Source organism: Chlamydomonas reinhardtii, chromosome 16, assembly GCF_000002595.2.
Source record: "Chlamydomonas reinhardtii strain CC-503 cw92 mt+ chromosome 16, whole genome shotgun sequence".
In the NCBI taxonomy this organism is placed as follows: domain Eukaryota; kingdom Viridiplantae; phylum Chlorophyta; class Chlorophyceae; order Chlamydomonadales; family Chlamydomonadaceae; genus Chlamydomonas; species Chlamydomonas reinhardtii.
This window is the reverse complement of record NC_057019.1, coordinates 6,954,645-6,978,079: the sequence shown is the minus strand read 5'-3', so window position 1 is coordinate 6,978,079 and position 23,435 is coordinate 6,954,645. Positions and strand designations below refer to the sequence as shown.

Below are 23,435 nucleotides of genomic sequence, written 5' to 3'. Positions count from 1 at the left end.
CGGGTGAAAACGAGCGATTCTGCGGCCATTGGATCCCATTTCCCCAGACTCCATTTCCCCGATGAGGTGCTGGGAGTTCCCAAGTGGGGGGCCGAATTCTGTGCGCTGTATTTACACAACTGGGTCCCTCGCGGCTGCCTGGACAGCAAATGGCCGTGGCTCCGATGCAAACGCCGCGGAGCGCACTCCCGTATGCGGCCCCTGCTATGTCGCGAGCACGCGCGACGCTCCTCGCAACAAAGCTGGGTCCCTCACGCCCGGAGCCCCGCCCCCGCCCCGGCCCCGGAGGATCGCCCGCGCGGCTAAGTCCGGTTTCTATTATTATTCTTCTTATGATATAGGAATAATAATAATAATAATAATCGAAACGCCGGCCCGTAGGGCCTGGCGTGGATTATCGGGGCATGCAAGGCGGGTCAGTGTGGGGGCCCATCCCCTACCCTGCCGCCTCACCACGCAAGGGGGGCCGGTTGGGGACATCACCCTGGGGTCCTCGTGTGCCCGTATTCCATGATCCTGCGGGCTTTAATTATGCCTCCAGCACTATTGACAGCGTGGTGGTGGAGCTTGTGTCCGCAGGTTTTGGCCGCCTTGGGGGGCACGCCTAGGGTGGTCAGGAGTGGGACCAGGTTTGCGGGTATGGTACCAGTGACACCTAGGGCGATGCACTCGGCGGGTGAGTAGTGGACGGTCCATCCAGCTTCTTCTAGGAGCTTTTGAGTTCTTGGTGTTGTTGGGACTTCTCTTCTCGTTTATGTAGGTGTTGGGAGTCAGAGCTGTATCCTATTTCAAGGATATAGATTGGTGTGCGGCTGCGGTTGCGGGGCGGCCGATAGTCTTCGCGTTGTGTCATTGTAGTGTCAAGGGCGGGGATGAACTGATGAAGAGAATGTCTGGCCGGAGCCTGGCTATAACCTCTGGGGGTGTGCCATTACGGAAAAGCCAGGCGGGGGGTCTTTGGCCGGATGCATACTCGGGCAGGTCCGCAAGTGGGCCCGCGTCCATTACCATGTAGCCCCCGCCATAGCTTCCTTTGGAGATGCATTTAGCCACTCGCTGTACCGCTATGTTGTGGCGGTTGATGTATGCGCCTTTCATCTGCCGTTGAGAGCACCCTCCAAGGATATGCCCTCCTGAGTCGGGTGCCTCGCAAAGGGGGCACAACCCGTTTCCGCCCAGTCCATATCGGCGTTTGAGGGCGGCATTGAAAAGGTAGCCGTATCTGGCATATAGGATTTGTTTTACCAGCCAGGGGTGGCGGGTGGGGCTGGCCAGAGTTAGGTTGCTTGCTTGAGGGCACGCGCCGTCTGCTGCGGCGGCCCAGTTGTCGAGGACGGCTGTACTGTCTGTGAATCCATGTTGTGCCCGCGTGGGTAGTGAGGACAGGACTCCCCTGTTCAGGTCGCTGATGTAAAAGTTGTCGGAGTTCCGTTTGGGCCACCAGATGTTAGCCCAGGGCTCGTCAGGTCGCAGGTGCACCGCTTGGCTCATTGCGCCCGCGTCACGCTACCGGCTACCAGGGCTGCGCCTTTGTCGGCCTCATCGTTTCCTGCCAGGCCTGTGTGTGAGCGTACCTTCAGGGATACGACAGGGAGGGATTCGTCGGCACACTCGTTAAGTTCCTTTACAATGTCACTGAGTAGGTTTTTGTGTTTGGACAGCGTCAGTTTCATTGGGTCGCTAATTGCTCTGCGTATAAGGTACAGTGAGACCAGCGAGTCACTGGCAATCACTAGCTTAGTCAGTCCCAGGAGTTGCGCGCGGGGGCGGTAGTGTCTTAGCGCAGCCAGGATGGCGGATAGTTCTGCGCGCTGGATGGTATTGGTGCTGTTTAGGCCGCCTGGCTCGACGTAGAGTGGTTCGCCCGTTGTTGCTGTCCAGGCGCAGGCGCCAAGCTGGTTCATTTCGGCACCGTCGTCTCCTACTGCGATTTTGATGCACGACCCGTCCGTCCAGATGACAGTGGCCGCGTCATAGAGCGGCCGGGAGACGGCCGGGAAGCGGTCCCTGAGGGCGTTCAGATCCGCTTGGATGGGCGGGGGGACTGTGCAGGTGGGCGGGGCCGGGGGTGTTGGCGGGGTGCGGCGGTGTGTTGCCTGTCGCGCCCGGGTTTGGGCTCGGTGGCTGTATGGCCGTGAGGTGGGTTGGTGGCGGTCTCTGGGGAGGGTGATTCGGCGCGGCCATCGCGCTACGGCAGCTGTGGTGTGAGTGGGCGTGGCGGTTGAGCCCCGATGTCTGTAAGGGCGGCTTGGAGGTTGGCAAGGTTGTTGCGGGCCGTGAAGGCCTGCACCCCTGTTGTGTTGGCTACGAGTAGGAGGTCCAACCCGTGTCGTAGGGTGATGGCCGGGCTAAGGGCGCCTAGCCCCTCGTCTAGGTTGGTCGCGGGTGTGTCGGGCGGGAGGTACGCGAGCGCTATGTGTGTGACATGAGGGCTACTGAAGAGGCGGGTGTGGGGGCTCTTGTGGTTGTGCGGGATGACCATGAGGGTTATGGCCGGGTCCCTCTGCCCTTCGAGCAGTTCCGTGGTGGCCACGGCCCATGCCAGAGCTTTGGTATACGAGGCGGGGTTGGGGCCGGGGTGGGCGATGGAGAGGCCGGTGAAAGGAGCAGACAGGGCGTCCGTTGTGGCCCCGAAGAGGGCATCGGCCGGTTGGGCACTCCAGTATTGGCATACACGGTTGGAGCAGTTGAGTGGGGAGGCGAAGCGCTCCATGAGGGCCGGGTTGGTCTCGCCGGGGTGGGCCGCAGCCAAGGCGTCGAGTAGGGTTGTTTTTAGGCACGTCGGCAGTGAGCGTTCGAGGGCCGGCGCTGTTTTGCATGTTTTGCCTTTTTCATCAACATGGGTGCGGATGAGTAATTTGGCAACATCTTCGGGGAAACCTCCGGGGGAACGGAGAGATGCGGTTTCGGTTGGGTTACTGGCCAGGGCGTGATTGTAGCGGGTGTAAAGGGTGTGTAGGGTCCCCATGGTGATGCTGGAAATGTGGCGTCCGTCGGGGCCGTGTATATGTGCAAGGGTTTGTGCATCTGTGTATGTGTCCGTAATCTGTATGGTGTAGGCGCCCGTGGGGTAGATGTCGTGGTAGGGGTTGCACGGTTTGGTGTTGATTTGAGTGTTCTGTCTGGTGGTGCGTCGGCGCGCCGCTCCTTCCACGTCTGGTGGAGTCCACCGGCCCTGTCGTTGGGCTGGTGACAGGTGTGAGTCGCGAGGTGGGGGAGGCGTAGGCTCGCGAGGGGGTTTGGATAGTCGTTGGAGGTGGGCAGCGTGCGCGGCTTGCCATCCCTGGAGTGTAGGGCATTTGCTAGCGGGCTCGCTAGTGACGTTCCAGTGCATGTGTACGAAGTACCGGCTGCAGCTCTGCCCGTAGGCAAGGTGAGCCCGGAGCCTTTGACTGGGGCGTGCCACAGCCGGCACTGCAGGCTCTGGCGCTGTGCAGCTTCACCATGAAGCGCTGGGTGTACTGGATGGCTCGGTCCGGCCGCAACCTGTGCGTCATGGCGCAAAAGGTGGCCATAAGCGCAGCTGGCCACATGCCGGGCTTGTTTGTCAACCCGCGCACAGTGGGCCTTTGTCGGCTGCCGGACGACCCCGCAGCCCGGCTGGACGATGATTTGGACCACATCGGGGTGCAGACGCGCACGGCGCTGGGCGCGGCGTGCTCGGTGTTCCGGGCGGTGCCGGTCATCGTGCACGCGCACCTGCTATGCAAGGAGTTTGCTGCGGAGGCGCGGCAGCGCGCCGGCAGCGCCGGCGTCGGGGCGGCGGAGGCCGCTGCTGCCAAGGCGGTGGCGGAGGCGGCGGAGGCCGAGGCGGAGGCTTGGAAGCTGCTGCTGCTGGACTTCAGCCACGCAAGCTGCTTCGAGCTGGTGGCGGAGGTGACGGAGCTCATGACCAACACGGTGGCGGGCAGCGCCGTGAGCAGCGAGCACGTGCGGTGGACGCTGTACGCGCTGCTGCACCTGGCGGTTGCCTTCCCCGAGGACGCGGCCAGGGAGCTGAAGAAGTACCAGGTGCCCTCGCCCTACTTCTCGTCGAGCCCCTCGCGGCCCGCCACCGGCCCCGTGCCCAAGGTCACGGCCGACGCGGCGCTTCAGGCTGCCTGTGTGCAGGTGCTGGGCCTGCAGGTGCAGGGCATCGGCACCATTGCGGCGGAGTTCTTTGTGTTGGGGCGGCTGATCAGCAACGGGCGCGCGGAGCCGCGCGATGTGGAAGCCCTGAAGGCGGGGTTTCCGTTATTGCTCGCGCCCTGGTGCTCGGTGGGCAAGCTGCCCGGTGCACTGTGGGCGCGGCGCGTGGCGGCGCTGCTGCCGCCGTTGGCGTTGGCTGGGGAGCTTGTGGGCATGTCGAGCGACATGTGCGCCAACCGGGCGTGCGTGAGGATGGCCGGCGACAGCGCGGCGGGCGTGACGCTGCAGCGGTGCGGCGGGCGGTGCGGCGGCGCGGCGAGCTACTGCTGCGTGGAGTGCCAGCGCACGCACTGGAATGCGGGGCACAAGGAGGCGTGCGGCAAGAGGGCAGCGGCGCCGAAGTGATGCCTGGTTGTAAGGTGGAGGCTAGGAAGTGGGCTGGACATGGCAGGACTGCAGGTGCGCCTTGTTGCCGTTGTAGGGCTTTGAGTTTGGTTGCAAGAGGGTTGCGAATGCGCGTGTGGACACTTGGTACGTGAGCAGGACGCGCGCGGGTGATGAGCGGGTTGCGGGTTGAGGGGCCATGAAGCTGTTGGGCGTTGCCTGGACGGAACGCGTACCACGCAGGCCGCTGAATACCGTGGGGTCGACAAACGCTACGCTCTCTTCCAGTGGCTTTTTGGTGATTACGGCCTGTAGCCAGCATTACTAAAGGCTCAGGTCCATCCACGGCCGAGAGCGAGGATACATGATGCGATGATGCCAACGGCGTATGTATATGCGTGCATGCGTGCGTGTCTGTGCTGGCGCTTCAGGAAGCTGGATGCGTGTTCGAGCCATGGTCAGGCGGCATGCTTGTAAATGCGCGTGCAGCACTCCCATCTCCAATGCTCAAAACTCCGACGTTGAGAACTCACAGTACCAGCCTAGCATCTCGTGCCGACAGGGCCTCCCCTCCGTCTCTCCTTTAGCCCTACCGGTGTGTTGACCCTCATCCGACCACAGAAGTACTAGCGGCAAAATTATCTACCGCGCAAACCGTTGTCTCTCCACGGCCACATGCTGCCGCCAGACAAGGCCTTGCAGCGCAGGCTAACGCAGTTCGGAGCGCTCACCTTGTCCATGATAATACAAGAATGCCAAAGCAATGACGTCAGAACCCAGCGCACCTTGAATTATGGAGTGCTTGGTGGACCCGGTAAACCACATTTCCTTTCAGTACCCGAGACTAGAAATGCACGCACGCAATTCCAGCACCACAGTAGCAAACGCATCAATCATACCTTGATCAAAACGCATATCAAGTACCGGAAATTGTAGGAGAGTACTGAGTCAACCATGAGGGCCGTAGGGGCCGGCATGGAGCGGAACTATGCCCATAAGGCTCTGCTATCCTTGGAAAATGTCCTTCAAGCTGCGCGCTGCCCGGACCCGAAGGTAGACACCGGCGGCGGTTGTGATGTGCGTCGCCAATAGCTCGAAGCTGCACGCCTTACTACTTGCCACCATTCTTTCGTACGGCTCACGTCACGCCAATTAATCCAGTGCAAAAACGTGTCTCCACCATCCGCCGGAACAAGCGGCCTCTGAGTTCAAAACAGGTATTCCATGGACTCCGCCGCTGGCACACCACATAATGTGAGGTGAGCATCGTACGCGCGTGTCGCGTCAACTCCGTGCCACGGTATAGCCTAAGCAGGCACCATGCGCGAGCAGTCGGCGCGCGTCCAGTAGGCGTTGCACACGCACTTGCCGGTCTTGAGGTTGCACACGCCGTTGCCGGAGCAGTCGGCGGGACAGGGCTTAGGGGGCGGCGGGAGCGCGCCGTAGGTGGGGCCGGCGCAGTCGGCGCACACGCTGATCTTGGCGCCGGCGGTGCTGCCCATGAGCTCGGGCTGCTCGTCCACCCAGGCGCGGATAGGAGGCACCACGAATGTGCCTGCGCCGAAGACGGCCAAAGGCGTGCAGTGGGGCGGAAACAGGTTGGGTAGCTGCAGGGGCTGTAGGCGTGCGCACGGGCATTTCTGTGCTGCGCGCGCGATGTTGGCACATGGCAGCCTAGGCATGCTATCGGTACACCATACACACCTGCGGTGGCGGCCACGGCTTTGATGACCACGGATGAGGTGCCGGCGCGCAGGGACAGGTAGTTGAAGGTGACCACACTTGGGCGCGTCTCCTGCGGGGGCGGGATCATGGGCAGGAGCATGAGGAGCACCAACCCGGGTTCTGGATTTACGCGCCGCAGGGCATCACGTCCTTGCAAAGCAGAAAATCCATCGCATACAGCAAAGACAGTTGAATGCGTGGCTCCAGGCCCGCGGCCCCGGGTTTCACAGCCCAGGCGCACACAAGCCTACGTACCTGGGCAGGGCAGATGGGGAACCAGTAGTACCAGCGGTAGACATAGCCCCAGCTGCTGCCGTCCACCCAGCTGTCGGTGCAGGCGCTGTCAGCTCCCGCCACCAGGTTGGGGTCCAGGGGCCTGCGGCAGGGGTTGGAGGGATGGGTGAGAATGAGTTACGGGCGCAGACCAAAGTTGGTTGTCAAGTGCTTACAGAACAGGATAGCGGCGTCTTAAGAGCCAGTAGCAAGCGCTTTTGACCCCGCCCCCCCGCCCCACTCACTCGAGGCCTCCGGGCATCATGACGGACAGCGTGACCGCGCCCAGGTCGTCGGGAGTGGTCAGCTGCACTGTGAGCGCCACCACCGAGCCCAGCGGCACCGCCGCCAGGCGGCCGCCGGTGGGGCCGCCTGTGCGCGGGTCCACCTGCTGCAGCGCCGCCTCCACGTACAGCCCGCGGTAGGAGGGGAACGACAGCAGCGCGGAGGGAACGAAGTGGAGCGACGCAGCCACAGACACCTCGCCGGTGCCGGTTACCTCGAAGTTGAGCTCTGAGGGGGATCCGGTGGGCGGCGACGGCAGGTCCTCCCACGCGGTGGTGTTGCTGACGGGCGCGTTAGCACCGGTGCGGAAGGTGGCCTGTGGTATGATGGATGTCAGATGGGCTGTGTCCCTGTTCGGACAGATCGCGCCGGTCAAACCCTGCACGCTTTGCAATGTACCGCATTGTTGTGGCCCCTCACACATGCGCCCTAGCCCAACGCACTACGCGCAAGACATGGCACCAGACCCGGCCAGACCCGACTAGACCCACCTCCAGCACGGTGAGGCCATTCACGTCAGCAAACAGCTCCACGTCGGGCTTGGTGCTGCCGCGCGCCTCGTCGTAGGCCGCCAGTGCCACGCCCGCCAGGCCCTGCGCGGCCTCGGAGGGGTACATGCTGAACCAGCCCACGCTGCCGCCCGCCTGGCTGGGGTTGGCCACGTAGGCCGCCAGCTTGGGGATGAGCTGGTGTGTTGCGCCGGAGCGGAGCAGCAGCAGCAGGGCCAGGGCCTGCTCGTCCAGCGACGCAGCGGAGGCGGCTCCTGTGCACGGGAGGTTGAAGCGGCAGTGGGTCAGAGCCACGGGCACGGGTGTCGCGTGGATTTGTGCAGGGAAGAGCAGCTGGGTTGAGGTTGGGACGAGGCGCACAAAGCGCTTTGGCGCGGGCGTTCCGTCTTGGGTGCGTAATGGCGCGGGACAGGCCAGAGAGGTCCGGCCAGCTGTGCATCTCACCAGGGCCGGTGGCCACGTAGGCGGTGCGGCCCTGCGTGCGCAGCGCCGAGGTGACCTCCGCCACCGTGTTGGCCACAAGCGGCGAGGAAGGCGCCGCGGAGCCCAGAGCTTGCAGGTACAGCGACAGGAGCACGCGCGTCTGCGGACACCATCAAGATTGTATGAGAGCAGATGTTAGGTACGGCAGGTACGATGCGCAGCAAGAATACTTCAGAGCGCAGCGCGGAGGCGCAATGCATTACATACCGCCCAATGCAAGCCCCACCTCACGACCGGCCTTCTTGGCGCTGACGGCGTTGAGCAGGGTGGCCAGCGACAGGTCGTTGTTGATGGGAGACTCCAGCCAGGCGGGCGGGTTCCAGTCGGGGCCCATGGCCAGCCTGATGTCGGGCGGCGGTGCATGGAAGGTCGGCGAGCAAGCGTGTGAGTGCACGGCGGAATGGCCAGCATCACAGTCAAATGGTGAGCAGCAACAGCATAGCACGTGCTTGTGGTGTTCAACAATTGTGCACTGAAGAATGTGCTTGTGGTTTGCGACGAACATGCACTATGCACCAGCGCGAGCGCCAGCACCCGCAGTCACGGGAGACCCACCTGACCCAGGCCAGCGTGTACCAATCCTCGTAGGCGTTCTTGTTGTTGGAGTACATGCGCGCGTCGCGTGCGTCCTGGATCAGCTGCCGCTCCACCGCCGCGCGCCACAGCGGCACCAGGTTGCCGGCCAGGCCCGACCAGTCGGTGGCGTAGGCGGCGGCCAGGTCCCCGGACAGGGCCTTGCCGGAGGCGGCGTGCTCGGCAGCCAGGAACAGCGCCCAGCTGTTGAGGTACATGTCGGTGCTGCGTGTGCGTGTGTGGGGTGGGTGGGGAGGGAAGCGATTGGGAGGTGGTGACATGACCGAGGGATGGGAGATTACGGGCATGCTTGCGAATAAGCAGCCGGGCACTGCACATGGACCGCCAGGCGCACCTCCGACCTACAGCTCGTACAAAGCACTCTGCGTGTCCCTCACCGTGTCGGCGTCCAGGAGTACCAGCGCGAGGGGTCGGAGTAGACCAGGCCCACGTTGGACAGCGTCAGGCGGCCCAGGTTGGTGTAGGCCGTGTGCAGCAGCGCCTCGGGCCCGGCGGCGGAGGCGGGCTGGCCGTAGCGCTGCAGCAGCGGCGGCTGCACCGCCCACAGCATGGAGGGCTGCGCATAGGCGTAGCCGCTGCAAGGGGTTGCGGGTGAAGGAAGGAGGCGAGGGAAAGGATGAGGATCAGTACGACGGGACAAGGACATGGTCGCTGCAAGCTTACAAGGCCGTCCGGGAGGGTCAGTGCAGCATGCTGCATGCGCCATGCCCGGCTGTTGTGTGCTCGCGGCAACCAGGTGGTGCCCAAGCCGGTGCAACGGGAGCCACTTGTGCGCATGTCCGCGCGCCTACCTGTAGTCATCCTGCCGCTGCGCCAGGTTGTCGTAGGTGGCCGCGATGGAGGGCCAGTAGCCCACACCCGCCGTAAGAGCTAGGCCGCCTGCAGCAACAGCAAACAAGCACAGCGAGGTACGGTACTGGTCAGCTGGGTAGCGAGCGTGTTGCCAAAGCAAATGCCTTGCCTTGATATCCAAGTAAAGGGATGCATGCAGGCATCGCAAAAGCGACACTTAGAAATGTGGCAGGCTCGGCCCCTCCCCTATAATTCCTGCAGCTCACCGCTTCCCGGCACTGCGTCCGGCAGCGCCAGCCCCTCCTGCCACTGCACCACATCCGAGTCGGAGGCGGGCAGCGCCTTGAGCGCGAAGGAGGTCGCCACCCACACGTCGCCCTGTTGCCCGTACACCGGCACCTCCAGGCTCAGGCTGTCGGAGCCGCCGCCGGCCGCCGAGTCCACCGCATCAAATACCAGCGTAGCGCTCGCGATGGCGACCGCCGTGAAGCTGAAGCGCACCTCCTGCTGCAGACCGCCGCCCGCTGCGATGGTCACAGTCTTGGAGGTGACACCGTTGAGCGTCAGAGGGCTGTCGGCTGCGTTTTCCAGCTTTAGGCTGACGGTGACGCTGGCCGGCGCGGAGCCTACGGTGACGACCACGCCCGCCTCAAACTGGTCGCCAACACGCACAAAGCGCGGCACACTGGGCGTCAGCGACAGCGCCCGCCGCACCGCCAGCTTGGCCTCGCCAGAGCCGTACTTGGCGGCGGCGCCAGAAGCGGCGAAGGCGCGCAGCACGAACGTGCCCAGGTTGGGCGGCGCGGTGAAGGCCACGCGAGCCACACCGGACGCGTCGGTGACGGCGGTGGTGAACAGCGGCGTCACGATGAAGTCAGCCTCCTGGCGGACGGTGACGCTGCTGTCGGTTTTGGAGCTGCTGCCGCCGCTGCCGCTGCTGCCGCCACTCTCGGGGGCAGTCACCCCCTTGGACTGATCATCGGTGGCGGCGCCCTGCCCAGGCAAAGGCCGGACGCTGGGGGCGGAAACGACGTTCGTGCCTCCACCATTGCTGGCCGCGGAGTCCATGCACGTGATGCCGCAGCCGCCGTAGCGGCCAATGTAGGTCTGCTGGGTTCGTTCAGGAAGCGAAGTGGGGAACGGTGGAGGTCAGCCCAGCCTTCATACCCGACGCCACGTGCCCACCGCGTGAACATGTTCGGCAAACCCGCGTGACTTGTAACACACCGCCGCGGACCACCTATCTATAGGATAGCAGCACTCACCGACGCCAGGTAGGTGAGCGGGCTCGTGTACAGCGCCAGGTATGCCGCGTCCTCCATGTCCACCGCGGCGGCCGAGGCCGTGGCGCTGGGCGAGTAGTAGGGCGTGCGGAAGTAGGCGCCGGTGTCGCCGGGGCGCACGGTGGTGTCGGCGGGCAGCCAGGGGTCCAGGCCGGTCAGGCTGCAGAGGGGGGCGGCAAGGCGTTGCATTGCGTGGGTGCGGGTTTTGAGGTGACGGTCGGGTTTACAGAAAGGGCTGGTGTTGGGGAATGGGCGATGAGAGGTGGTGCACAGCGCTGGGTTGACGGGTATGTGGGCTTGCTCGTCGACGGGTGCAGCAATGCCAGGCATTCGCTACAGAGCAAGGCGCCATGCAATACTGAGCACTTACCGGCTCATGAGCTTTGCGAACACGGCCTGCACCGCTCCAGGCGCCAGGCGGTAAGCGCTGGGGCCGTACGCCGCCACAGCCGCCGCCAGCCGCAGCACCACCTCCTGCTGCGGCGCCGGCAGCGGGTACGGCAGCAGGTCCAGGAACGCCTTGTCCACGCCGTACACAGTCACGGAGGCGCCGGCACCGACGCTGCCGACAGTCACGGTCACCTGCACGAAAAGTTCAGATGCAGCCAACAACAGGTTGATGCTGACCTTTTCCCTGACCCATTTCGGTCTTCCTTATCACGACGCAGTTCTGTGCAATCAAATTGTGTGTCAGTTCACGGCACAGTCGCTCACCGTCGCCTCGCTGCCGGGCTCAATGGAAAGCAGCTGCTTGCCATCAGCGTCCGTGATGCTTCCCGCCGTCACGCCCGGCGCCGCCGCCACGGCCACAGTCACGGCCAGCTCGTTCTCCGGCAGCACCGTCAGCGACAGCTGCTGGCTGTAGGTGGCGGGCGCGCGGGGGTCATACAGCTTGCTGACCTTGAGCTGCTCCGGGGGCGGCAGCGGCAGCGCCGAGGCGGACAGCCGCGGCACGTCCAGAACGAAGGAGACGCTGCAGCCGCCCAGGCACTCGTTGCCCAACGGGCCGAACGTGTGCGAGGCGAGGCCGGCGGGCAGCGAGGCAACCACCTCGTGCTTGGAGGCGTAGTTGTTGCCCCACGTCAGCATCAGCCGGGCTCTGTTGGTGGAAGCAACAGGCAGGCCGGGCAGGGTGCGGACAATGGGAGGTGAAGGGTAAGGAAAGAAGGTTCAACGGCGCAGCACTTTGGCGTGTCAGGCCCGCAAAAGCTGCTGCAGACCTAATCTGTGTTTGCATATGTTGGGAGTTCAAGGCACCACGGCACCACTTACCCGGCCCAAGGGTTCTGGAACCTGACAGTGGCGCTCTCGCCAATCTTGTACGAGGCCCTGCGTGCGCAGCGTCATCAAGACCGGGATCAGGACTTATATGCGATTCCTGTTGCAGGTATCACTATTGACAGGGATGCTCGGAAGCTTTATCCGGTTCTTCAGCCCTACACTCTTACTTATCGGTGAGGAAGTTGGGCGCGGGGAAGCTGTCCAGGGGGTCCAGAGACCACTCCGTGGTGTTGCGACCCAAGGTCTGGTTCGCACACACCGGACCTGATGCCGTCGTTGCGCACGCCTCCAGCACGAAGCGCCCCACGCACGGCAGCGCCAGCTGGCAGCCCGCGTCCAGGCCCGCGCCGCTGGTGGTGGCGCAGCTGGGCGTGTCGGCGCAGGCGGCGGGGCCGGCGGAGGTGTCGGGCTTGAGGGTGGCGGTGACGGCGAGGCCGGTGATGGCCGAGCCGTCCACATTGGAGGTGAGCTGGGCGCCCAGCGCGAAGGCCACGCCCGGCACGTCGGTGTCCAGGGACGTCTGCAGCTGCAGGCGGGCGGGGCCGTCCGCCAGGCTGAGAGGGAGGGGGGGAAGGAGGGCAAGCGCAGCCGCAGAGGGCGCTGTCAGACAGTGATGCCAACGTGGGCGTAACGTGCATTAGTCGCCATGCACAAGCAGGCTGTACACCAAGCCAAACCGTCGATAGCTAGCAACCTCGACGGCCGCCCCCCTCCCGGCACCGTGCGATGTGCACTCACATAATTGTGGCGGACTTCTGGATGAGCTCACGGGTGGGGCCCACCCACTCAGCTGCGATGGACAGCGTGTCGTAGGCGGTGGTGCGGTTGATCTCGGGCAGCGCGCCCAAGTCCAGGGTGGTGGAGGCCACGCCGTCCAGCCCCGTGGTCAGCTTGATCACGCCGCTCGCCTGTTGCGTGTGGGGTGCGAACGAGTGGGTAAATGGGGGATCGAGGACGTGGGAGTAGCGGCTGCGTCTTCGTTCACCATGGCCGCCAGGGGAAGTGTGGAGATGCAGATGCGCTCATATGGCAGGCTCTCGTCATCGTTCCGGATTGTGGGTTGATGGGTTCATACCTTGCTGTGGCTCCAGGTCACGGTGATGGGCGAGTTGTCCACGGGCGCACCCACGTAGCTGACTGCCGTGAGCTTGAGCGCCACGGCGGCGGTGGGCAGCACCCATGGAGGCACGTCCACCTATGCGCGTAACGCGTGCGTCAGAGTTGTGTGTGTGTGTGTGTGTGTGTGCAGCTCGTACACACGGGCTCGTCAAGCGGCACCAAGCGTCGTGTCAATGGATCAAGGCATCGCTAGATGCACCCAAAGATCCCGTCCCGCGCCGGCTGAACTGTCATCATGTGCACAGACGGCACCCTAGCTTGCACACCTTTAGCTCGGCGGTGGGCGGGCGCGGGTCAGCAACCGTGAATCCAAGCGAGCCAGCCACGTCGGACCAGCCAGCGGCCGTAGCGTCGTCGGGACGGGCGCCCGAGGCAAGCGCGGTGCCGGCCTTGGGCAGGCGCAGCTGCAGCGTGTAGGGCTGCAGGCGCGCGTAGGCGGGGATGGGCACTTCCACATGAAGCACGCCCGAGGCGCCATCAATCTGTCTCCGCAGCAGGTGGCAAGGAAGAGCACACGCGTGTCAGCCATATACATGCTGCATGCCCGGCATAGGTGCCTGTCCTCCCCAGCTCACCACGCATGACGAGCAACTGGAAACCAGGTGGCGGGGCTAAGGGCACATGCATGCTGCTGCATAACGTACCTTGGCGAAATACCGGGTCGGCACGCCAGTGAGCGCATTGCCGGTGGTGCCGGTGGAGCCTCCAGCACTGACGCCGCCGGTGGGCTTGGCACCGGTCATAGGGGTGGAGACACCGACAGCTACCGCCGACGCGCCGGCAGACGAGGAAGAGGTGGAGCCGCGCAGGCCGCGGCCGGTGCGGCCGGCAACCGGCAGCTCGGCGGCGATGGTGGCAACAGGCAAAGCAGCCTCGGTCGAGAAGGGGCCGACGGCGCTGACCGTGTCAGCAGCGACAGCAGCAGCCACGGCGCCGTCCATGAGGCCGCGGCCCGGGCTAATGACGCCGCCGCCGCCGGTGGTGGTGCCGCCAGAGGCGCCGGAGGCAGAGGCTTGCCAGTTGGGCGACACCTCCACCACCACCCATGACTCAGCCGGCAGCTTGAGGCCGGTGGCAGACACCTGCTGCACAAAGCCTGTAGGAGAAAGTTACATTCAGCGACTAGATAATGAGTTTGTGTCTTGTTGAGCCCGAAGCACACAATCTGGCTCCACTCACATCAACGCAGCACATGCAGCAACAGTACGAAAGCCGCGGCAGCAAATCTTACCGGTGACCTTGAGGCTGTCGCCGGGCACGATCACGCGGCGGTCAGCCACCAGCGAAGCCACGTAGTTGGCAGGCGGCGAGTCGGGGTTGATGTAGCCGGCGGATGGCAGCACGGCGGCGCGGCCGTCGGTCGTGAGCGCGAACGCCGCCACCTGGCTCCAGTCCTGCGCGTGGGTGTTACGACCAGACGACCAGTACGGTAGCGTGGGATCGGGCAGGATCGATGACCACCGCATGGTCGCGCATTGAACAACAGGGCACTGAAAAACAACGCCCTTCCCCGCTCACGCTGTCGGAGTTCTTGGTGATGGTGCACACGCCGTCAGCGCCAGTAACACACGTGCCCAGCATGACCGCGTCCGGCTGCAGAGGGGAGTAGCAGTAGGGACAGGATTGGGGCATGTAAAATTACCAGCTACGGTACTGGTATGCCAATGCTCAGCATACTCGGCGCCTACAACGCTTCCAGGGTTCACCTGCATGTGCCATACCCTCCCGAACTCACGCTTGTGTAAATGACGCTGCTGCGGCCGTTGTTGGGTAGGACGTGGATGTACACGGTGGCACCCGCAACAGCGGCTCCCCCCTCGCTGGATTCTGTCAAGGGGGCCGCGCACACATGATCCGCATCAGGATGGCACCGATACCATTACTGTACACCGCCGAAGCAAGGGGGCCTGAAACCGCCGACAGCCAACAGGTGGACGCCCCAACACACAGCACCACACCACATCTATCACCACTGCACGCAGCTTCCCACGCACCAAGCAGCCAGGCCCGGAAGGTGTCGCCCAGCTGCACCACGTTGAGCGACAGGCCGCTGCGCACCAGCAGCTTGGCGTCGCTGATGCCGCCTTGCTGCGAGCCGCAAGGGAGTGGGGGCGGAAAGGCGGGAGACAGGAAAGCACAGATTGCGCAAAGGGCAAATGTGAGCTAGGGAAAATGTCAGTACAGCAATGTGCGGGCACAGCAGAGCGCGAGCACAGTACCGCACCGAACAGCCAAAGCCCTCCCCAACTCACGCTGTTGCAGCAGAAGCTGACGACGCGGACCTTGGCGCCCGCCAGCGACAGCGACAGCTGCTGCCAGTCGGCGCCGGATCCGGGCGTGCGCAGCTCGATGGGCACCGCCACGCTGGCGGCGGGCGCACCAAAGATGGACTGTTCAGGGGGGGGGTGGAACGACCATGGCAATGTTCAGGCGTTGGTCTGACGCAAGGGTACGGAGGTGTAGAGCTAGTTGACGCGTGGGAGGTGAAATTTCGCAGTATTGACGCGTGGGAGGTGGACAAGAGAGACCAGCACCAGAGACCCGGTGACCCGCAAATCCGCGGAAAGGCCGGCAATGCACAGAAGGGGTACACATACGGTACGCCAGCTGTGGTACACAGCTGTGCCAGGGCGCCCGCATCTACCTGCAGGTTCATCTGGCCGAAGGAGGACTGCACCACCGACTTGAGCAGCATGACGCGGTTGCGCTCCACGCTGATGTCCACCTCCCACGCGTCAATGCTGCGCATTTCACGATAATAGAGACAAATCAAGTTGCGTTATGCATACATAAGCAAGACAGACATGCGGATGCGCAGCAAACGCGGGGTGACGCTGCAGTGAAGCGGGTGGACGCTGCAGTGAAGCGGATGGACGCTGCAGTGAAGCGGGTGGACGCGAGCACGCGGGCCTTAACGCACCGGTTGGCGAAGGCGGGCTGGTACCAGGGCTGGTCAGGGTTCAGCGGCGGCGGGCCGCGGCTGACGAAGGGCCAGGACGCCAGGCTATCCACGTCAGCGGGCTCCAGCAGGGCCATATTGGACAGCGCGGGGCCGACGAAGGAGTAGTCGACGTAGCTGGTGTAGAAGGTGAGCGAGGAGCCCTGCGGTAAGGCGATGCGAGGGAGAGGCGTTGGTGGGCTGGGTGGGTGGGTGGCAGGGTGCACAAGACGCCGGTGCTTGTGGGGGATGTGTTGGGTTGCAGATGGGTGATGCATGGGACTGACCACCCCACTTTACCTGCAGCGCCTGGTCGTAGCCGTCAATGATGGAGGCAGCGCCCGCCACCGTGATGCTACAATCGGAATACACAGGGGCCAGCACAGTTCAGGTATGTCAAGTTCACCCAGATGCCCTTAGCCACCGGAGAACCACGCACGTGCAGCCTGCATTGTACAGCCCAGTCCTGACGTGCCGCCTTGGCTCACGTGTGCTGGGTGCCGGGCTTGAGGCTGTCCACGCTCAGCCGCGCCAGGCCCTTGTACACCAGGCTCAGGCTGAAGGGCACGGGGCTGCAGGCGCCGCCGGGGCCGCGCGCGCACAGGCTGATGCGGCCCGCCAGCGCCGCCGAGGTCACGGCGGAACCCAGGCCGTGCAGCAGCCCCAGGTCGAAGCGGCGGTACCTGACCGCGTGGGTTTGCAGGCGCGGGTAGGCAAGGAGCGTTACAGTCCATCGAAAGGAGCTGGTTGCAGCAAGCAAACGCTGCAAATGCTGAAGTGGAAGTGTTTGTAAAAGATCCTGACGCGTGCGTGTGTGCACCTACTTGGTTCCGGCCCACACGTTCTGCCAGGAGCTCTGCTGGAAGTAGAAGCGGAAGGGGCGCAGGCTGCGGAAGGGCGCCACCGCCTCAGACTGCAGCGGCCCCGACAGGCCGAAATAGCGCGAGCCCACCGGCAGCCGCACAGCGTAGCTGCGGGAGGAGCAACGAGGGGGAGAGGGGCAGGGCGGCGAGGTCAGGGCCGGGCGAGTGCATGGCGTGACGCAGTGCCGTCGCAGGCAAGCGGGTTAGTAAAGTCGGCCAGGGACAGAAGCGCGTAGCTGCAGTGCGGTGCTGTAGCAAGAGCGGGTGGTGGTGCAGGGTTCGCTGCAGTCGCAGCACTCACACAGTGTCGGGCTTGAGGTTCTTGGGCGAGACCTCGACGCAGGTGGCATTGACGTCCAGGCTCAGAGGCGTAGTGGCACCCTGCATGATGTGCGCGGTACCAGCGCTATCAGCAGCATGCTTCGCGCTCATGTGGCCCTACTCAAACACTAACCACGGCAGTACCTAGCGACGCCCCTTTCACTGAGACTTCAGACACGTACCTGGGTGCCAGTGCCGGTAGCGCTGGTGTAGGGGAAGATCCAGGGCGCGGGGCTCTGGCAAGGCGCCAGAGTGAAGGCCGCCTCGGCGCCCTTGCCCTGCACACCCTCCGCCACCTGCGTCCAGGGGCACATGCACGTGTCAGTACTCAGTACGGTAAGGAGTTGTGGTAAAGCACGGGCACCAAGGCTGGGGACTGCCTGATAGCCCCTACAGCAGTAGTGACACAGCTACAACATGCACACACGGATGCATGCCAGGTGCGCCGTTCCCCTCGCGTTGGCCTCCCCCACACAGACACGGCCGGCAACCCACCTTGAGGTAGCTCTGTAGGGTGGCCAGGTGGACCTTGCCAGAAAACTGCACCACGATGCGGCCTGAGGGCGGAGGCAGGGCGCAGGAGGCACCAGCACATCGGAACGCCGGTGTTATGTAGGAAGAAAATCATGTGGGTTTTGTAAACTACTGCGCCCCTTGGCTGCCACCCGCCCTGGCCCCAAGAGCTGGGCGAACCTGGCCGGACCCACCATCGGGCGGCACCTCCAGGTAGCTGTCGTCCGGCAGCCCCAGGCTTGAGGCCCAGCGACCATCCGTCAGCTCGTCGGCCTTGTCCGACAGCACGTCGCTAATGGACAGCGTCAGCGGGCTGCTGCTGAGCTTGCGAGACGCTGGTGTGTCGCCGAGCTGCAGAGGAGCGCCTGTGGGATGGGTAGCGGGGGATAATACCGTATGTGTTTGTGGAGGCGGAGAGGAGTGCAGCCATGCCTCCGGCACTTCACTGCCCGAAGTTTCACTGCAGGTCATGCTGCAGAGAACCCAGGCGCTGCGATGCCTGCGGCTGTGGCGGCATGGAATAGGCTGACCCACATCACCACAGCGCCGCTATGCCACGCGCTCACCATCATAGCTTGTAAGGCCAGCGGTCCACGTCAGCTCACAATCCAGGTCCGTGGGCCAGTCCACATCCGCGTCAAAGCTGTGGTCGCGTAAGCAGGATTTCATGCGGCAGGTTAGCACCGGCGGCAGACCGCGTGCGGTGCAATTCAGATTGAACCAGATGTTGCCCCGCTTACCGTGCGATGGTGGTGGTCACCCAGCGCGCCTTGCCCGGCACCGGGCAGTTGAGGCGGAACGGGAGCTGCACACAACAGGTACGCGATGCATTCGCTTGAGAAGGAACTCTTGTGGGTCAGGAGGCCCCAACCAAGCACAAGGCCCTACACACCATGCACGAGCCCACATCCCGCTGAAAGCTCACCTTCTGCTCCGACGCCGGGGTACCAAAGTCAGAGCCCAAAGCTATCACCGGGCGGGAGAACACCGCCTGTAGGGCGTTCAAAACAGGCGGGGGTGTCAGCAGCGTTGGGTGGGAGGGACGACACCCACACCAGCTGCCTGGTAACCCCATAGCGTGCGCCTCGCTCGCCATCCGCGTATAGAAACCTAGTTTCAAATTCTCACTGCATGTAAGGAATAGCGCACGCACCGTGAGCGCCTGCCTCCCATATAGGCCGACTGACGCCGAGTCCGAGTTTGAGAGCTCCACGGGCGTCGTCACGACTAAATTAAGTGGCAGCGCTTTCTGAAGAAAATACTTCGGCTTCACTGTGCGTGCCGAAACGGGCTCAATGCCCACCAGGGCGAATGTGCCGAGCACAAGTAGGAGCCCTCGCAGCCGCACGTCACCGCGTGTCCAAGACATCCTGTCCGGTAGGATATGACCGCACCAATTAAACGTATGTGAGAGTGAGACGAGCCATCCACACTAAAAACTGACAGCGAGAGCGCTGTTGGAGGAATAGAAGGCTCAATGACTATGGGATTGTTCAATTGAATGCAAAAGCACGCAGCGAGAGCGGGTTCAGCTTCGCAGCTCTCATCGTACGGTGCCTGGTCCTTGTCCCCTCTGCGCAGGTCTTCCCCCGGCCGGAAACTCACCTGAGTTGTCACCGTGTCTATGGCCGAGGCAGCCACGGGTAATGCCTGGCCAGGGTCCCTAGCTGTGACCTGAACTGGGTGCACCCGTCGCGATTAAAGCCGCAGAGGACGCGCTTTCTTGGCGAGGCTAATGGTTTCGAGCAGATGAAGCTAAACCAGGTGGACCCCAGCTGATATAAGGCGCATTTATGTACCGGGCGTGTAGACTGCGTCCAGCTGCCCAGCTGCCGTGTGTTGGTTGGCCGCTGAGTGGGCCCAGTCTTTGATGGGCGATTCTCGGGACGATGATGGTGGTTTGAACGTATGCGAAGCTGTACGTATACTTGTATGCGTTTGTATCGGGGCGGTCCGGCGAGGTGGTCAAAGCTGCCCATCCCTGCCAATTGCCCCGCAGGATCCCGCCGCTCCTCGTAGGGGACGGCTGCAAGCGTGCGCGAGAGGCCTAGGCATTTACCGGCTGATCGCATGCATCGCGGACTTCCTTCGGATAGGGATGACTGGTCTGAAGGCCTGAAGACGCTGCATCTCAAGCAGCCTGATTGCAGCATTGCCTTCCAGCAGCATTGCCTTCCAAGCCTCACTTAGCCTAGCTTGGACGTCGAGGGCTCTGGGCGTCTGCTACACTTAGCACGAGTTGTATCTGCCCTTGGGCCGGGCAGCAGTGCCAACCGTAACATAAGATTGGCGGGCAGGCCAGCCAAAGAACTACACGGGAGGGGCATCCCATTTTGACTAGAGGTGGGAACGGGCTGCACACGGTGCCATGCTCCAACTCCTCGGTCAACCTTAGAGCTGACCATCTACCTCCATTGACCTCCTTGACCATCAATGGTTGTGCATCCGGCTAACCCTACTCAAAGTAGGTTCGCTTCTATAATAGCTCCTGGCTCCGTGCATTCCACCATGGCAACACATCACGACACAATGTGTACTGCGGGCTCAGCTGAGGTCGGTAGCCCGACGTCACGCGGCCGCCAACTGGCGGGTGTTGACCCGTCGCAGGCTGCAATTCCTCGTCCTTGACCGTATTCAACTTGTCTTTATCGGGCGCCTTGCCACCGCTGCTGCTACTGTGTCCACTGCCGCCTCCGCCCAGCATTTTACGCTCGGCCCGAATCAGCCTGTTCACGTACGCGCGGTAGAGCTGGTACGCGGTCGCATTGCGACCGTCCGGTGTGAGCAGAACCTGCAGCAGGGCAGAGTAGGGGCTCGTGACGCGTGCAGCTAGAAATCCAGCGCCTGGTATCATACAAGTCGTAAGCTTGCTGTGAATCAGTTCTGCCCTACACATGGCCTGGGCCTTTATCCATTTCCTGAACCCTCTACCCGGACCATTCCTCCATACATTCTCCCCACGCACCTGCAGCAGAGGGCTGACCTCGTCCTGTGTCGCCGCCTGATGGCTGCTTGTCTTCTGCTGCTGGTTCCCGCCGCCTGGTTTTGAGTGTTTCTCCTTGCTGCTACTACTTGCACCGCTGCCCCCGTGGCTCAGCGTTGCAATGCTAGTGCGGCGGTGGGGGCGGTGCACAAGCCAGGCGTCGGGCAGCACGGTGAAGCCCAGGCGCGTCAGCCGCGCCAGGGACTCCACGTGTTGGATTTTGTCGTAGCACCAGCCGCGGAACCGCTGCATGCATGGCAGCCATATACGTTCGCATATGTTGGGGTGCTGGCACGTGACCGTGTTGCGCTTATGGTAGCAGGCCAACAAGCATGCAACGCAAACACGGAGCTTCAGCTGGCCGCCCCGGCCACACCTCGTCGTATCCTGGGTCGCGGTGCCTGCAAGCGGGAAAGCGGGGGACGGAGGAAAAGCAAGGACTCAGGTACACCTTGTGAAAGGCAACACCTTGTCCCTCTCAAGTGCCATGCAGAACTGACCAGTCCACCCACCTGGCCAGGATGCCCCAGGGCTCAAACGCCTGCGCCCACTTGACAGTGTAGGGTTCTTTCGCCGTCGCCCAGCGCTTGTGGTTGATGGGCCCGTGGCAGCGGCGGCAGCCGTCCTCGTGGAACACCTGCAGCCGCCCCGCCCGCCACAGGCCCACCACCTCGGGCTTGGAGCCTGCTGAGGCAGGAGGGCACAACGATACAGGACATGTCACGTCACAAGTCAGCGTTGGGCCACCAGCCATGAATCGTACTATGGAACTGCAGCTATTAACCACTGTAAAGTATGTCAGGTGCTAGTGCATAGACTGCGGGCCCTCCCCAGCACGCACCTGCAATGGTGGCCTCCACCGCCTGGAGCTCTGCCGCCTGTGCATCCAACCCGCTTGCTGTCGTGCCGGAATTGGTGGCGGTTGTGGCGATGGTTGCCTCCCATGCCGGCAAGATGCAAATCGAGGGTTGTTTCCCATCCGCCAGCTCCGCGACCCGTGCGACCCTGTCACGTGTACCAGGACACGGCTTAGCGCACAGCCGGCGCCAGAAAGGCACCGCGTCCGTCCGTCACTCCGCCTGCCATCCCTGGCCACAAGCTCAACCCCCGGACACAGCACTGCAACACTCCACCCATGCCGTGACCGCTGACGCACCAGTCCGAATCCTCCGCAAGGCTGCTGAAGCGGCTGCTGACGGCCAGGTCCGCATCCAGCATGGCCGCCAGGCGGGTGGTCGCCGCCAGCCTCGCGGCGTTGCGCAATGCGTTCGTGGGCATCACCGCCGCCAGCTGGGCGTCAGACACCAGCTCAGCGAACAGCAGCAGCCGCAGCGCGCAGGGCCGCCGGGAGGCGGCGGTGGTGGCAGCGGCGGCTGCCTGCTCCATGGAGTCGAAGAGCGCCTGTGCGCGCACGAGAGGTAGGTTTGAAACACCATTGGGGCCGAGTGCGAAACCAAGCGTCCAGGAGAGCTGAGTTCCCGAGTTTGGTTACGTTTGCAAAAGCATGGAAGCACCAGGATGCGCCTGCGTTGCCGGACGTACCCGCAGGCGCCTGCGTGTGGAGTCCAGCAGCTCCCGGTTGGGAGTCGATAGCCGCGCCCGAAACTCCGGCAGTGACATGCCCCTGCTGCCGCCGCTCCTAGTTCCGCCCCCGCTCCTGTCCTTGGTAATACCACTGGCACTTCCACTGCCACCGCCACGGGCGCCTCGTGCAGCTGCCGATGCCACGTCGGGGCCCGCAGGTAGGCCCTCCTGCTCCTCCCACCCCCCCTGCTCGACTGCTTCCAAATCTGGACCTGGATTCTCATAACCCTCAACGTACGTGTCCTCCTCATACTGCCATTGCCCCACAGCCGCGCCGCCTTCGCCCTGCGCCTGCACCATCAGCGGCAGGTGGATCGCCGCGGACAGAGGCCCCGCGTACCCACGGCACCTGTGACGGAGAGCAGTGGAGCATGCACATGGCAGCAACGGTGAGCGGTTCCACCGTGCGGTTTCTCTCTTCGCCCCTAGCAACCGGCTCCACACCGCCCATGCGAACAGCAACTGACTGCACGGCTGAGCGACCACCTGGCATCGCAGGGGCCGTGCACTCCAGCACCGCAGACAACCACGCGCTCTTGTTTGACCTCAAGCTTTGCCACAGACACTCACTGCGCCTCGACCATTCCCAGCCGATCCAGAGAAGCCATGGTGAACAGCGTCACGAGCGGCCGCCGGCTCTCTCGGCCTCTGCCAGTGCTGTCGCCACCACCCTGCGGCGACCACCATACATCGGCCAGGAACAAACTGCAGGCAGGAGAGGCAGGTACATCAGGAAAAGGGCACAGGAACCCCAGGAAAATAGGGCCCCTGCGTGTTAGGCAGTGCGTGAGGCCGTGTAATCGTAGCACCTCAGGAAGTCATGGTCCACGTCCTCCCAGGCCCCCACGACCTGACTGACGCACCTTGCATGCCGGCCGCTCAGCCAGCCCTGGAAGGACGCTGGCGTAGGGTCAAAGTGCCGGTTATAGCAGGACCTGAGCAGCTCAGCGGGATTGCTGCTACTGCTACGATTATCGGCGGACTCGCCATCACCTGGCGCAAGGTATGCCGGTCCAACGGCCTGCAACCTGCCCATCCGCCGGCAGGTAGGCCCACGGGGGACCCAGTTAAGCGCCCATGAAACCGACACGGTGCCTCCGGGGCTGTGCTACAGCTGGTGGCTTGTTGACCCACCCGTATGCTTTGATGCATAACAGCACCAGCACCAACGCCGTATGCACTCCTTGCGGCATAGCGGTCACGGCGAGGGACGCCGCGCCCGCGTCCAAGACGGTGCGGATTGCCAAGCGATGCAGCAAGCTAAAGGCCAAGCTAAAGGCTACAGTGTGTACCTGAAGCTTGATTGTATGTCGCTAAGGCTGATGCTGCAACGCGAGTTGTTGGCACATCCCCCCGCGAGCCTTACCGCCACGGACT

At 63.5% G+C, this 23,435-nt stretch overlaps 4 protein-coding genes across 6 annotated transcripts in view; 2 read left to right on the top strand and 2 right to left on the bottom strand.

The window, feature by feature from the left end:
- The window catches only part of CHLRE_16g677429v5 (uncharacterized protein), a 6,526-nt gene extending 3,196 nt beyond the window's left edge, over positions 1 to 3,330 (top strand). The window contains exon 2 of the mRNA XM_043071330.1: positions 580 to 3,330. Within this exon, the coding sequence (XP_042916218.1) occupies positions 580 to 608 (29 nt within the window). The 3' untranslated portion in view covers positions 609 to 3,330. The remainder of the gene's footprint in view (positions 1 to 579) is intronic.
- Positions 3,331 to 3,384: 54 nt separating this feature from the next.
- Positions 3,385 to 4,780, top strand: CHLRE_16g677317v5 (uncharacterized protein). Its single transcript, XM_043071327.1, has one exon. It carries the CDS (start codon positions 3,445 to 3,447, stop codon positions 4,531 to 4,533), a length of 1,089 nt encoding a protein of 362 aa, XP_042916217.1. The 5' UTR covers positions 3,385 to 3,444; the 3' UTR covers positions 4,534 to 4,780.
- A 2-nt stretch (positions 4,781 to 4,782) lies between these two features.
- On the bottom strand, positions 4,783 to 19,374 carry CHLRE_16g677205v5 (uncharacterized protein). 3 transcript variants are annotated; one of them, XM_043071322.1, is made up of 39 exons: positions 19,097 to 19,374; positions 18,645 to 18,861; positions 18,417 to 18,482; positions 18,232 to 18,296; positions 18,058 to 18,134; positions 17,686 to 17,856; positions 17,474 to 17,535; positions 17,161 to 17,274; positions 16,959 to 17,038; positions 16,619 to 16,765; positions 16,283 to 16,477; positions 16,095 to 16,149; positions 15,777 to 15,958; positions 15,501 to 15,597; positions 15,109 to 15,246; positions 14,851 to 14,944; positions 14,592 to 14,683; positions 14,375 to 14,449; positions 14,088 to 14,250; positions 13,501 to 13,952; positions 13,123 to 13,338; positions 12,813 to 12,932; positions 12,476 to 12,645; positions 11,905 to 12,291; positions 11,729 to 11,785; positions 11,171 to 11,555; positions 10,827 to 11,038; positions 10,439 to 10,616; positions 9,440 to 10,283; positions 9,173 to 9,260; positions 8,759 to 8,956; positions 8,343 to 8,585; positions 8,014 to 8,128; positions 7,749 to 7,887; positions 7,287 to 7,558; positions 6,756 to 7,111; positions 6,493 to 6,613; positions 6,217 to 6,307; positions 4,783 to 6,067 (listed from the first exon to the last, which is right to left on the bottom strand). In XM_043071322.1, the coding sequence occupies exons 2-39, from the start codon at positions 18,858 to 18,860 to the stop codon at positions 5,820 to 5,822; spliced, it is 6,981 nt and encodes a 2,326-aa protein (XP_042916216.1). In that variant the 5' UTR covers position 18,861; positions 19,097 to 19,374; the 3' UTR covers positions 4,783 to 5,819. The 3 variants fall into 3 exon arrangements, with proteins under 3 accessions (XP_042916216.1, XP_042916215.1, XP_042916214.1); XM_043071323.1 differs by having other exon boundaries at positions 9,440 to 10,280; XM_043071324.1 differs by having other exon boundaries at positions 9,440 to 10,166.
- A 128-nt stretch (positions 19,375 to 19,502) lies between these two features.
- On the bottom strand, positions 19,503 to 23,344 carry CHLRE_16g677093v5 (uncharacterized protein). Its single transcript, XM_043071318.1, has 10 exons — positions 23,193 to 23,344; positions 22,922 to 23,086; positions 22,629 to 22,763; positions 22,017 to 22,407; positions 21,631 to 21,875; positions 21,316 to 21,479; positions 20,987 to 21,158; positions 20,851 to 20,875; positions 20,457 to 20,720; positions 19,503 to 20,282 (listed from the first exon to the last, which is right to left on the bottom strand). The coding sequence occupies exons 1-10, from the start codon at positions 23,249 to 23,251 to the stop codon at positions 19,968 to 19,970; spliced, it is 1,935 nt and encodes a 644-aa protein (XP_042916213.1). The 5' UTR covers positions 23,252 to 23,344; the 3' UTR covers positions 19,503 to 19,967.
- Positions 23,345 to 23,435: the final 91 nt, after the last annotated feature.

Bases quoted from the DNA above. Each gene is read 5' to 3' on its own strand.
- CHLRE_16g677317v5 (XM_043071327.1), top strand. From the start codon at position 3,445: ATGAAGCGCTGGGTGTACTGGATGGCTCGGTCCGGCCGCAACCTGTGC.
- CHLRE_16g677205v5 (XM_043071322.1), bottom strand. From the start codon at position 18,860: ATGTCTTGGACACGCGGTGACGTGCGGCTGCGAGGGCTCCTACTTGTG. The intron at 17,039-17,160 runs GTACGTGTCTGA...CACATCATGCAG, and splicing joins CTACCGGCACTGGCACCCAG to GGTGCCACTACGCCTCTGAG. The intron at 8,957-9,172 runs GTAGGCGCGCGG...AACCCCTTGCAG, and splicing joins CAGCGGCAGGATGACTACAG to CGGCTACGCCTATGCGCAGC.
- CHLRE_16g677093v5 (XM_043071318.1), bottom strand. From the start codon at position 23,251: ATGCCGCAAGGAGTGCATACGGCGTTGGTGCTGGTGCTGTTATGCATC. The intron at 21,480-21,630 runs GTGCGTCAGCGG...TACACGTGACAG, and splicing joins CTTGCGGAGGATTCGGACTG to GGTCGCACGGGTCGCGGAGC. The intron at 20,721-20,850 runs GTGTGGCCGGGG...CCATGCATGCAG, and splicing joins GCGACCCAGGATACGACGAG to CGGTTCCGCGGCTGGTGCTA.